A 12,935-nucleotide genomic window follows, 5' to 3' on the forward strand; every position below is an offset into this window, starting at 1 on the left:
TATCACTCGAGAGTGTCAGTGTACATCAGACCCACAGACTCTGGGCTGTACCACTCGAGAGTGTCAGTGTACATCAGACCCACAGACTCCAGGCTGTATCACTCGAGAGTGCCAGTGTACATCAGACACCCAGACTCCAGGCTGTATCACTCGAGAGTGCCAGTGTACATCAGACCCACAGACTCCAGGCTGTATCACTCGAGAGTGTCAGTGTACATCAGACCCACAGACTCCAGGCTGTATCACTCGAGAGTGCCAGTGTACATCAGACCCACAGACTCCAGGCTGTACCACTCGAGAGTGCCAGTGTACATCAGACACCCAGACTCCAGGCTGTACCACTCGAGAGTGTCAGTGTACATCAGACCCACAGACTCCGGGCTGTACCACTCGAGAGTGCCAGTGTACATCAGACCCACAGACTCCAGGCTGTATCACTCGAGAGTGCCAGTGTACATCAGACCCACAGACTCCAGGCTGTATCACTCGAGAGTGCCAGTGTACATCAGACACCCAGACTCCAGGCTGTATCACTCGAGAGTGCCAGTGTACATCAGACTCCAGGCTGTATCACTCGAGAGTGCCAGTGTACATCAGACACCCAGACTCCAGGCTGTATCACTCGAGAGTGCCAGTGTACTTCAGACTCCAGGCTGTACCACTCGAGAGTGTCAGTGTACATCAGACACCCAGACTCCAGGCTGTACCACTCGAGCGTGTCAGTGTACAACAGACCCACAGACTCCAGGCTGTACCACTCGAGAGTGTCAGTGTACATCAGACCCAGACTCCGGGCTGTACCACTCGAGAGTGTCAGTGTACATCAGACACCCAGACTCCAGGCTGTATCACTCGAGAGTGCCAGTGTACATCAGACCCACAGACTCCGGGCTGTATCACTCGAGAGTGCCAGTGTACATCAGACCCACAGACTCCAGGCTGTATCACTCGAGAGTGTCAGTGTACATCAGACCCACAGACTCCGGGCTGTACCACTCGAGAGTGTCAGTGTACATCAGACCCACAGACTCCAGGCTGTATCACTCGAGAGTGCCAGTGTACATCAGACACCCAGACTCCAGGCTGTATCACTCGAGAGTGCCAGTGTACATCAGACCCACAGACTCCAGGCTGTATCACTCGAGAGTGTCAGTGTACATCAGACCCACAGACTCCAGGCTGTATCACTCGAGAGTGCCAGTGTACATCAGACCCACAGACTCCAGGCTGTACCACTCGAGAGTGCCAGTGTACATCAGACACCCAGACTCCAGGCTGTACCACTCGAGAGTGTCAGTGTACATCAGACCCACAGACTCCGGGCTGTACCACTCGAGAGTGCCAGTGTACATCAGACCCACAGACTCCAGGCTGTATCACTCGAGAGTGCCAGTGTACATCAGACACCAGGCTGTATCACTCGAGAGTGTCAGTGTACATCAGACCCACAGACTCCAGGCTGTACCACTCGAGAGTGTCAGTGTACATCAGACCCAGACTCCAGGCTGTACCACTCGAGCGTGTCAGTGTACATCAGACCCACAGACTCCGGGCTGTATCACTCGAGAGTGTCAGTGTACATCAGACCCACAGACTCCAGGCTGTACCACTTGAGAGTGCCAGTGTACATCAGACCCACAGACTCCGGGCTGTACCACTCGAGAGTGTCAGTGTACATCAGACCCACAGACTCCAGGCTGTATCACTCGAGAGTGTCAGTGTACATCAGACACCCAGACTCCAGGCTGTATCACTCGAGAGTGCCAGTGTACATCAGACTCCAGGCTGTATCACTCGAGAGTGCCAGTGTACATCAGACACCCAGACTCCAGGCTGTATCACTCGAGAGTGCCAGTGTACATCAGACTCCAGGCTGTATCACTCGAGAGTGCCAGTGTACATCAGACACCCAGACTCCAGGCTGTATCACTCGAGAGTGCCAGTGTACATCAGACACCCAGACTCCAGGCTGTACCACTCGAGAGTGCCAGTGTACATCAGACTCCAGGCTGTATCACTCGAGAGTGCCAGTGTACATCAGACCCACAGACTCCAGGCTGTACCACTCGAGAGTGTCAGTGTACATCAGACCCAGACTCCAGGCTGTACCACTCGAGAGTGTCAGTGTACATCAGACACCCAGACTCCAGGCTGTACCACTCGAGAGTGTCAGTGTACATCAGACCCACAGACTCCGGGCTGTACCACTCGAGAGTGTCAGTGTACATCAGACCCACAGACTCCAGGCTGTACCACTCGAGAGTGCCAGTGTACGTCAGACCCAGACTCCAGGCTGTACCACTCGAGAGTGTCAGTGTACATCAGACCCAGACTCCAGGCTGTACCACTCGAGAGTGTCAGTGTACATCAGACCCAGACTCCAGGCTGTACCACTCGAGCTGTGTGAGGCACAGAAAGGGCTAAGGAGAGTAATGATATCAGGGCTGAGGGAATTATGAGGAGGGGTTACATAAACTTTTCCTGTATTTCCTTGAGTTTAGCAGGTTGAGATGTTTAAGATAAGATATGGTTTCAAGAAGATTAGAGAGAAACTATTTCTTCCGGTGGGGGAATCAAGAACAAGGGGGAGCACGGAATCCACACTGGAAGCTGAAACACAAGGGGGCCGCTGAATAGAATCAGCTTCTAAGAGGAGGATCAAGGGTTAATGGCGTGGGGCGGCAACGTTACCAGATTTACCTTTTAGCCATCAAGACGTATCGGTCGACGGGCGAGCCCAGGACGATGTTTATGCACCGGATGGTGTTGATGTTCCTGAAGACTAGCAGCATGGGCCGCGGCAGGTCCTTCAGCACCTGGATGATCCTGTCGAAGTGGTTGTTGGCCATGTCCTGCATGTAGGCTCTCTCCTCCCGCGTCAGGATTTTGGCCAGGTGGGAGGCCGTCTCCCGCATGTTGATTGGCCGCTGCACCAGGATCTCACAGAACAGGAAGTAGTCTGCAGGAGGGGGGGGGGGGGGGGGAAAGAGAGAGAGAGAAAGAACAATAGCGTAAGATGAAAGATCTATTGAAACATACTGACTTCTGAGACAGAGATTGATCAACCGTTGACCAATTATAGCATCACCAAGTACATATCTCCCCCCACCCCCCGCCCACCCAAAATGGTGTTCGCAACTACACAGGCACCAGAACCCATCCTCTACCCCACCCAAGTGGCCAGTTTTCATGAGCGATCCCAGACCGTTAGTGTCGGCAGGATATTCAACTCTAGTGGCCCCACAGCTGGCGCCCTGCTGTCTATACTAGCCTTTTCTCCTTTCTATTTGTACGTTAAACCTCATCATCCCAGGCCCAAGGTGCCCGTGCACCCTTAACTCATTCATTTCGTTTCTCATAATTAGCGGATAACAGCTCCTCTCCCATTGTACAGACATACTGCTCGAGGAAGGAGTCATGCGCACACCTCAGGAATTTGATTCCCCTTTCTCCCTTTTTGCTGTTCCAATCAAGATGTCCCAGAACAATATTTCTGTTAGTCTTATTCATGTCCCCGATTGGTCTACGGGTACCATCATATCTATTTAAATGACCGATTGTCATGTGTTGCACTTTTTTTGGGAGGGGGGGTGAGACAGTAATAGAAGTGCTTTGCACTGATATAAAAGCAATGACACAGAGCACCAATATAATTATTCACAGATTTCTTGTGCTCACCAAATGAATGCAGATCATGTTGTCTCTTCAGCAGTCTGCAAACAGCTTGGCCCCGTACCGCGGGGTGGGATCTTTCTGTGCGAGGGGCCTGGGCGATCACCAGGCTCGCATGTCGAGGCCCACAGAGATCTTAACTCCCTGGCCTCATGAACATATCCAGGCCCTGACTCCCGCCCAAACCCGGTGGAAATCACTGCCCGCCTGGTGGGCGGGAACGGGATTTCGGGTGGCAGGAGGGAACACTCCCAGGGCAGGTACAGCACGGGTTAGATACAGAGTAAAGCTCCCTCTATACTGTCCCATCAAACACTCCCAGGGCAGGTACAGCACGGGTTAGATACAGAGTTACGCTCCCTCTACACTGCCCCATCAAACACTCCCAGGGCAGGTACAGCATGGGTTAGATACAGAGTAAAGCTCCCTCTATACTGTCCCATCAAACACTCCCAGGGCAGGTACAGCACGGGTTAGATACAGAGTTACGCTCCCTCTACACTGCCCCATCAAACACTCCCAGGGCAGGTACAGCACGGGTTAGATACAGAGTTACGCTCCCTCTACACTGCCCCATCAAACACTCCCAGGGCAGGAACAGCACGGGTTAGATACAGAGTAAAGCTCCCTCTACACTGTCCCATCAAACACTCCCAGGGCAGGTACAGCACGGGTTAGATACAGAGTAAAGCTCCCTCTACACTGTCCCATCAAACACTCCCAGGGCAGGTACAGCACGGGTTAGATACAGAGTAAAGCTCCCTCTATACTGTCCCATCAAACACTCCCTGGGCAGGTACAGCACGGGTTAGATACAGAGTTACGCTCCCTCTACACTGTCCCATCAAACACTCCCAGGGCAGGTACAGCATGGGTTAGATACAGAGTAAAGCTCCCTCTATACTGTCCCATCAAACACTCCCAGGGCAGGTACAGCACGGGTTAGATACAGAGTAAAGCTCCCTCTACACTGTCCCATCAAACACTCCCAGGGCAGGTACAGCATGGGTTAGATACAGAGTAAAGCTCCCTCTACACTGTCCCATCAAACACTCCCAGGGCAGGTACAGCACGGGTTAGATACAGAGTTACGCTCCCTCTACACTGTCCCATCAAACACTCCCAGGGCAGGTACCTCATGGGTTAGATACAGAGTAAAGCTCCCTCTATACTGTCCCATCAAACACTCCCAGGGCAGGTACAGCACGGGTTAGATACAGAGTAAAGCTCCCTCTACACTGTCCCATCAAACACTCCCAGGGCAGGTACAGCACGGGTTAGATACAGAGTAAAGCTCCCTCTATACTGTCCCATCAAACACTCCCAGGGCAGGTACAGCACGGGTTAGATACAGAGTTACGCTCCCTCTACACTGTCCCATCAAACACTCCCAGGGCAGGTACAGCATGGGTTAGATACAGAGTAAAGCTCCCTCTACACTGCCCCATCAAACACACCCAGGGCAGGTACAGCACGGGTTAGATACAGAGTAAAGCTCCCTCTATACTGTCCCATCAAACACTCCCAGGGCAGGTACAGCACGGGTTAGATACAGAGTAAAGCTCCCTCTATACTGTCCCATCAAACACTCCCAGGGCAGGTACAGCACGGGTTAGATACAGAGTTACGCTCCCTCTACACTGTCCCATCAAACACTCCCAGGGCAGGTACAGCATGGGTTAGATACAGAGTAAAGCTCCCTCTACACTGCCCCATCAAACACACCCAGGGCAGGTACAGCACGGGTTAGATACAGAGTAAAGCTCCCTCTACACTGTCCCATCAAACACTCCCAGGGCAGGTACAGCACGGGTTAGATACAGAGTAAAGCTCCCTCTACACTGTCCCATCAAACACTCCCAGGGCAGGTACCTCATGGGTTAGATACAGAGTAAAACTCCCTCTACACTGTCCCATCAAACACTCCCAGGGCAGGTACAGCATGGGTTAGATACAGAGTAAAGCTCCCTCTACACTGTCCCATCAAACACTCCCGGGGCAGATACAGCATGGGTTAGATACAGAGTAAAGCTCTCTCTCCACTGTCCCATCAAACACTCCCAGGGCAGTTACAGCACGGGTTAGATACAGAGTAAAGCTCCCTCTGCACTGCCCCATCAAACACTCCCAGGGCAGGTACAGCACGGGTTAGATACAGAGTAAAGCTCCCTCTACACTGTCCCATCAAACACTCCCAGGGCAGGTACAGCACGGGTTAGATACAGAGTAAAGCTCCCTCTACACTGCCCCATCAAACACTCCCAGGGCAGGGACAGAATGGAGAAATATGGTAAAACTTGTAATGTCTGGAAATGTGCCCCACATTCGCCACCTCATTCAGACAGTACGAGAGATACACAAAAGAGGGAGGTGTCACATTGATACACTAGGAGGTATTCTTCTGATTCTGCTTTTAAGACTTACCTCACTCCATTATTTGTAAATAACATTTAATGACAGACCTCAACAAGCTCGCTCACAGATGCAAGAAAAACGATTGAGGTGCCTCACCTTTGACCCCCAGCTCATTGGAGTATTTCTTCATAGCAGCATCGTTGAGGAGGACGATGGAACGCCAGAGTTTGCAGAGGCTAACTCGGTCTCTAGGAGTAAACACAGCATCCGTCAGACACAGGATCTGGGATTTCTCAGTCGTACTTCAACAGCACCTTCCTCCCCTGCGATCTCTACCACTGCAGGATGTGGTGGGAACACCATCAGCTCCAGGATCCCCTCCAATTCACACAATATCCTACTTGGTCATACAACTGCTGTTCCTACATCGTCACACACAATCATAGAATGGTTACAGCACAGGAGGCGGCCATTCGGCCCGTCGAGCCCGTGCCGACTCTCTGCAAGAGCACTTCAGCTAGTCCCACTCCCCCGCCCTTTCCCTGTAGCCCTGCAAAAAAAAATTCCTTCAGGTACTTATCCAACTCCCTTTTGAAAGCCACGATTGAGTCTGCCTCCACCACCCTATCAGGCAGTGCATTCCAGATCCTAACCACTCGCTGCGTAAAAAATGTTTTCCTCATGTCGCCTTTGGTTCTTTTGCCAATCACCTTAAATCTGTGTCCTCTGGTTCTTGACCCTTCCACCAGTGGGAACAGTTTCTCACTATCTACTCTGTCTAGACCCCTCATGATTTTGAACACCTCTATCAAATCTCCTCTCAACCTTCTCTGCTCTGAGAACAACCCCAGCTTCTCCAGTCTATCCACATAACTGAAGTCCCTCATCCCTGGAACCATTCTTGTAAATCTTTTCTGCACCCTCTTGAAGGCCTTCACATCCTTCCTAAAGTGCGGTGCCCAGAATTGGACACAATACTCCAGTTGAGGCCGAACAAGTGCTTTATAAAGGTTCGTCATAACTTCCTTGCTTTTGTACTCTGTGCCTCTATTTATGAAGCCCAGGATCCTGTATGGGTTTTTAACTGCTTTCTCAACCTGCCCTGCCTCCTTCAATGATTTGTGCACATATACCCCCAGGTCTCTCTGTTCATGCACCCCCTTTAGGATTGTACCCTTTAGTTTATATTGCCTCTCTTCGTTCTTCCTACCAAAATGTATTACTTCGCACTTTTCTGCGTTAAATTTCATCTGCCACATGTCCGCCCATTTCACCAGCCTGTCTATGTCTTCCTGAAGTCTATCTCTATCCTCACTGTTCACTATACCTCCAAGTTTTGTGTCATCTGCAAATTTTCAAATTGTCATTGGAAACAGATTCTCTTTATTTACTCTATCTAAACCCTTTGGGGGAGAAATTGGATATCGCCCATTTTGGGGAGCTAATATTGGCCGGCCGCAAAGTTTAGCTCCTGGTGCTAATTATCGCCTCCGACTGCAAAATTGGCCTCTATCACCCCTGGAGGTGATTTGAGCGCTAAGTCAGGCGCTGCACACCTGTCTTATGCCGCTAACGTCAAGGAACGAGGCGCTACCGAAGCGCAGGTGATGTCAGTTAGCAATGGAACCCAGACAGAGGATGGTTGAATTGCAGGGAGACCGTGGGGAACCAGAACCCATGCCACGTGTAATGGGTGGGGTGGCTGGATCCATTGCAGCACAGGCCAACGCCACACAACGGCTTAGTGCTGCAATTGGGCCGTTGGTTGGTGCCATCCAGTCTCAGGCTGCTCTCATACAGTCTTAGATTAATGTCACGCAAGCACTGACTGCTGCCATCCTCGCTGGGTCGCCCACAGTCCCTCAGGGATCTCACAGTACTGCAGCAGGCCAGCAATCTGTGCTCGAGCAGATTGCTCCGGTTGATGAGGTACTGCCCCGTGGGAGTGCCAGTGTGTCGGTCGAGCAGGAAGGTGCTGTCCTCTCTCAGGATGACAGCATTCCTGCTCCCACCACTGGCACTTCCACATTGCACTTGCCACGGCCTGCAACACAGCCAGCCCAGACTGCTGCCGTCCATGCAGAGTTGGTGCAGTCTGCAGCCGGGCCCTCCAGGCCCAGAGCTGGTCGAGGGCGTCCTGCAAGGCCATCTGCAGTCTCTGGATCCAACATTCAGCAGCCTTCCACCAGCCTTGCTGCAGCCACTAGGGCCCCATTACAGAGGAGCAGTAGGGTGGGAAGGAGGGAAGTGCGCAGGGGATGGAGATCACCCTTGAAGGGCAAACAGTAGGTGGTCTAAATAAATGGGAATGTTTGTGGTAAAGGTCGAGGTTTTTGTTATTATATTTGTTTAGTGTTTTGCCGTTTATCTCCGTGAGAACCAGTTTTGTTAGTTCATGATTTGTTGGGTTTGTTTCTAATTGTTTGTCCTGAATAAATGACAGAGTTTGTAATATAAATAATTTCTAACTTTACATAACCTGGGGAAGCTGCAACACATACATGCTAAAAAGCAGAAGCAGCATGCTATAGACAGGGCTAAGAGATCCCACAGTCAATGGATCAGATCAAAGCTCTGCAGTCCTGTCACATCCAGTCACGAATGGTGGTGGATCATTAAACAACTAACGGGAGGAGGAGGCTCCATGAATATCCCCATCCTCAATGATGGTGGAGCCCAGCACGTGAGTACAAAAGACAAGGCTGAAGCGTTTGCAACCATCTTCAGCCAGAAGTGCCGAGTGGATGATCCATATCAGCCTACTCCCGAGGTCCCCACCATCACAGAAACCAGTCTTCAGTCAATTCGATTCACTCCACGTGATATCAAGAAAGGGCTGAGCACACTGGATACAGCAAAGGCTATGGGCCCCGACAACATCCCGGCTATCGTGCTGAAGACTTGTGCACCAGACCTAGCCACACCTCTAGCCAAGCTGTTCCAGTACAGTTACAACACTGGCAACTATCCGACAATGTGGAAAACTGCCCAGGTATGTCCTGTCCACAAAAAGCAGGACAAATCCAACCCGGCCAATTACCGCCCCATCAGTCTACACTCAATCATCAGCAAAGTGGTGGAGGGTGTCATCGACAGTGCTATCAAGCGGTACTTACTCACCAATAACCTGCTCACTGATGCCCGGTTTGGGTTCCGCCAAAACCACTCAGCTCCAGACCTCATTACAGCCTTGGTCCAAACATGGACAAAAGAGCTGAATTCCAGAGGTGAGGTGAGAGTGACTGCCCTCGACATCAAGGCAGCATTTGACCAAGTGTGGCATGAAGGAGCCCTAGTAAAACTGAAGTCAATGGGAATCGGGGAAAACTCTCCACTGGCTGGAGTCATACCTAGCACAAAGGAAGATGGTTGTGGTGGTTGGAGGTCAATCATCACAGCCCCAGGACATCACTGCAGGAGTTCCTCAGGGCAGTGTCCTAGGCCCAACCATCTTCAGCTGCTTCATCAATGACCTTCCCTAAGGTCAGAAACGGGGATGTTCGCTGATGACTGCACTGTGTTCAGCGCCATTCCCAACTCCTCAGATAATGAATCAGTCCATGCCCACGTGCAACATGACTTGGATGACGTTCAGGCTTGGGCTGATAAGTGGCAGGTAACATTCGCGCCACAGAAGTGCCAGGCAATGACTATCTCCAACAAGCGAGAGTCTAACCACCTCCCCATGACATTCAACAGCATTACCATCGCCGAATCCCCCACCATCAATATCCTGGGGGTCACCATTAACCAGAAACTTAACTGGACCAGCCACATAAATACTGTGGCAACAAGAGCAGGTCAGAGGCTAGGTATTCTGCGGCGAGTGTCTCACCTCCTGACTCCCCAAAGCCTTTCCACCATCTACAAGGCACAAGTCAGGAGTGTGATGGAATACTCTCCCCTTGCCTGGATGAGTGCAGCTCCAACAACACTCAAGAAGCTCAACACCATCCAGGACAAAGCAGCCCACTTGATTGGCACCCCATCCACCACCTTAAACATTCACTCCCTCCACCACCGGCGCACCGTGGCTGCAGTGTGTACCATCTACAAGATGCACTGCAGCAACTCACCAAGGCTTCTTTGGCAGCACCTCCCAAACCCGTGACCTCTACCACCTAGAAGGACAAGGGCAGCAGGCGCATGGGAACTCCATCACCCTCCAAGCTCCCCTCCAAGTCACACACCATCCTGACTTGGAAATATATAGTCATTCCTTCAGCATGGCTGGGTCAAAATCCTGGAACTCCCTCCCTAACAGCACTGTGGGAGTACCTTCACCACACGGAGTGCAGCGGTTCAAGGCGGCGGCTCACCACCACCTTCTCAAGGGCAACTAGGGACGACGCCCACATCCCATAAGCGAATAAATAAAAAAGATATTTGGTCATTTGACTCATTGCAGCTTTGCCCGGCAATAGATGGTGTGGGATGCTTTCCATGATGTGCTTCTTCATCCCAGAAGCCATCGTCTCAGTAAGGGCTTAGAATCGGTGTCTTATGAGCCGTTCACGGACGGCCCTTGCCGTGGCAATGTTGTGCCTCCCTCCCTCCCACATATCGTGGGAGGGGTGGGGGAGTTACTCTTCCTGTCTCACCTTCAAGGGGGAAGGAGCAGAGAAAGGAGGAACTCTTCCTTTGTGTGTTATACAAGTGACTTCAGGGAGGGTACGATAGAGAGTGACTCTACCTTCCTGTGTGGTCTGTGCCGGTTGGGGGTGTTACCCTTCCTGCGACAGACCGGAGAGGGGGAAGGGGCAGAAGTGAACGTCTATCCCTGTCTGTGATGTGCAAGGTCCCATCATGTCCTTTTAATTTAAGGATGCCTCAGAGATCAGGAAGGCCTCTGACCCACATTACAGCCACCCTGCCCATTATTATTCTTATTTAAATACCCAGCCGTCTATCAAATACCAAGCACTTTGATTGGACGCGGACACCAGTGTTGCCCCTCCCCCCCCACCCCTCTCCAGAGGGCCGTGACCCTGGATAGCGCTCGGTTCTAGAGTCAGTGATCATTCTACAGTATCTCTCACACACACACGGCCATGACTTGAGAGAGTGTCGGGACAGGGAGATTCTGGATGGCGCTCAGAGCACAGATCCTGGGCCCACCCATATGCCAGGTGTGTCAATGAGAGCAGCGAACCCGGCAAGATACAGGCTCCCGAAGTCTGGCTTTCCACAGTCTCTGGAGCTGGCTTCCTTTGGGAGGCAATAGCAGTGCTGTTAACAGCAGCAGCTACACAAACAGTTAACTATCTCGCCAAGGCTGTCTCCGGCTTACAAGTGATTTGTAACTTTTAAAATAAAAACACACACACACACGGGCATTACTCAGTCAACACCAAAGAAAGCAAGGCCAAGGCAGAGCAGACTCCGGAGATAAGACGAGCACAATCTACGACTTGTCTCTACAGAGGACAGAAAAGTAAATATTCTGTTAATGGATTTCTGGCACAAAGCCAATGGTGTAGTTTGGGAAATCAGGCTCTAGACTGTCCACCCTACACACTCCTCCTCTTTGCTGCATCCTCATAATTTTTGAATCAAATCTCTCAGCTGTCGCCCACAGAAACTCGCTCTTTCCCTACTGCTCAAAACCATGGAACTGCTGAACTCTCTCAGCCTTTCCTTCCCTGTAGGCTTTTAAAGCTCAGGTTTGAATTGTAGCAGAGACTTCCGCACGCTAACCACCCTATGGCACAGTGGGTAGCACCCTTGCCCTCGGAGTCAGAAGGTTGTGGGTTCAAGTCCCACTCCAGAGACTTGAGCACATAATCCAGATTGACACTCCCAGTGCAGTACTGAGGGAGCGCTGCACTATCAGAGGTGCCGTCTTTCAGATGAGACGTTAAACCGCGGCCCCGTCTGCTCTCTCAGGTGGACATAAACGATCCCATGGCACTATTTCGAAGAAGAGCAGGGGAGTTATCCCCAGTCTCCTGGCCAATATTTATCCCGCAATCAACATCACTAAAACAGCTTAACTGGTCATTATCTCATTGCGGTTTGTGGGAGCTTGCTGTGTGCAAATTAGCTGCCGCATTTCCTACATTACATCAGTGACACTTCAAAAGTAATGAATTGGCTGTAAAGTGCTTTGGGACGTCTTGAGGTCATGAAAGGTGCTATAGAAATACAAATTCTTTCTTCTTTCATTCTATGCAAAGACATCAATTTTCACCTCCACTTATGAACGCAGACTCTCTCAGTTATAATCAAATTCTCTTTCACATCAAAGGCTAAACCCTCTCAAGAGTGTGCTTTCTATCTTTACAAAGTAATAGTAGCAAAAGAAGGCCCTTGAGAAAGACATTGGTTGGGATTTATGGCCACTCCAAAAAGCAGCAACATCTGACCAAAGCAAGGCATCGAATCGAACGCTACCGAGATTAATTTAAGAGCGGTTGTGCTTTAATGGGAAAAGTCAGGACCATAAGGTGACGTGCTTTGAGGAGCAAGTAACTGCACGAATAATCCAGAGAACGCGAGCATAAAAAAATCTGGAAATAAAAAGCTGGTCTCGGTGAAAGTGACAGTGAAACTGTCGGATTGTCGTAAAAACCCAACTGGTTCACTGATGTCCTTTCGGGAAGGAAATCTATCGCCTTTACCCGGTCTGGCTGATATGTGACTCCAGACCCACAGCAACGGGACGTAGCAAGCCACTAAGTTGCATCAAAACTGCTACAAAAAGAGTGAAGACCTAACCGAACAGTATGTTCATCTCACGGACTGCAGTGGTTCAAGAGGCGGCCCACCACCGCCACCTCACGGGAAACTCACGATGAGCAATACATGACGGCCTTGCCAGCGATTCACATGTCACAGATCACAGATCACAGAAACCCCAGTGCAGATAGAGGCCATTTCGGCCCATCGAGCCTGCACCGACACATATC

General features: G+C 51.0%; 1 protein-coding gene across 2 annotated transcripts in view; it reads right to left on the bottom strand.

The window, feature by feature from the left end:
• Positions 1 to 12,935, bottom strand: part of adck5 (aarF domain containing kinase 5) — a 69,928-nt gene that overhangs the window by 9,373 nt on the left and 47,620 nt on the right. For both annotated transcript variants that reach the window (XM_085987324.1, XM_085987325.1), the window contains 2 exons: positions 6,184 to 6,275; positions 2,701 to 2,959 (listed from right to left, as the gene is read on the bottom strand). In XM_085987324.1, the coding sequence (XP_085843450.1) occupies positions 2,701 to 2,959; positions 6,184 to 6,275 (351 nt within the window). The remainder of the gene's footprint in view (positions 1 to 2,700; positions 2,960 to 6,183; positions 6,276 to 12,935) is intronic.

Source organism: Somniosus microcephalus, chromosome 5 (genome assembly GCF_052327205.1).
Source record: "Somniosus microcephalus isolate GS21.2 chromosome 5, FLI_Smic_1.0, whole genome shotgun sequence".
In the NCBI taxonomy this organism is placed as follows: Eukaryota; Metazoa; Chordata; class Chondrichthyes; order Squaliformes; family Somniosidae; genus Somniosus; species Somniosus microcephalus.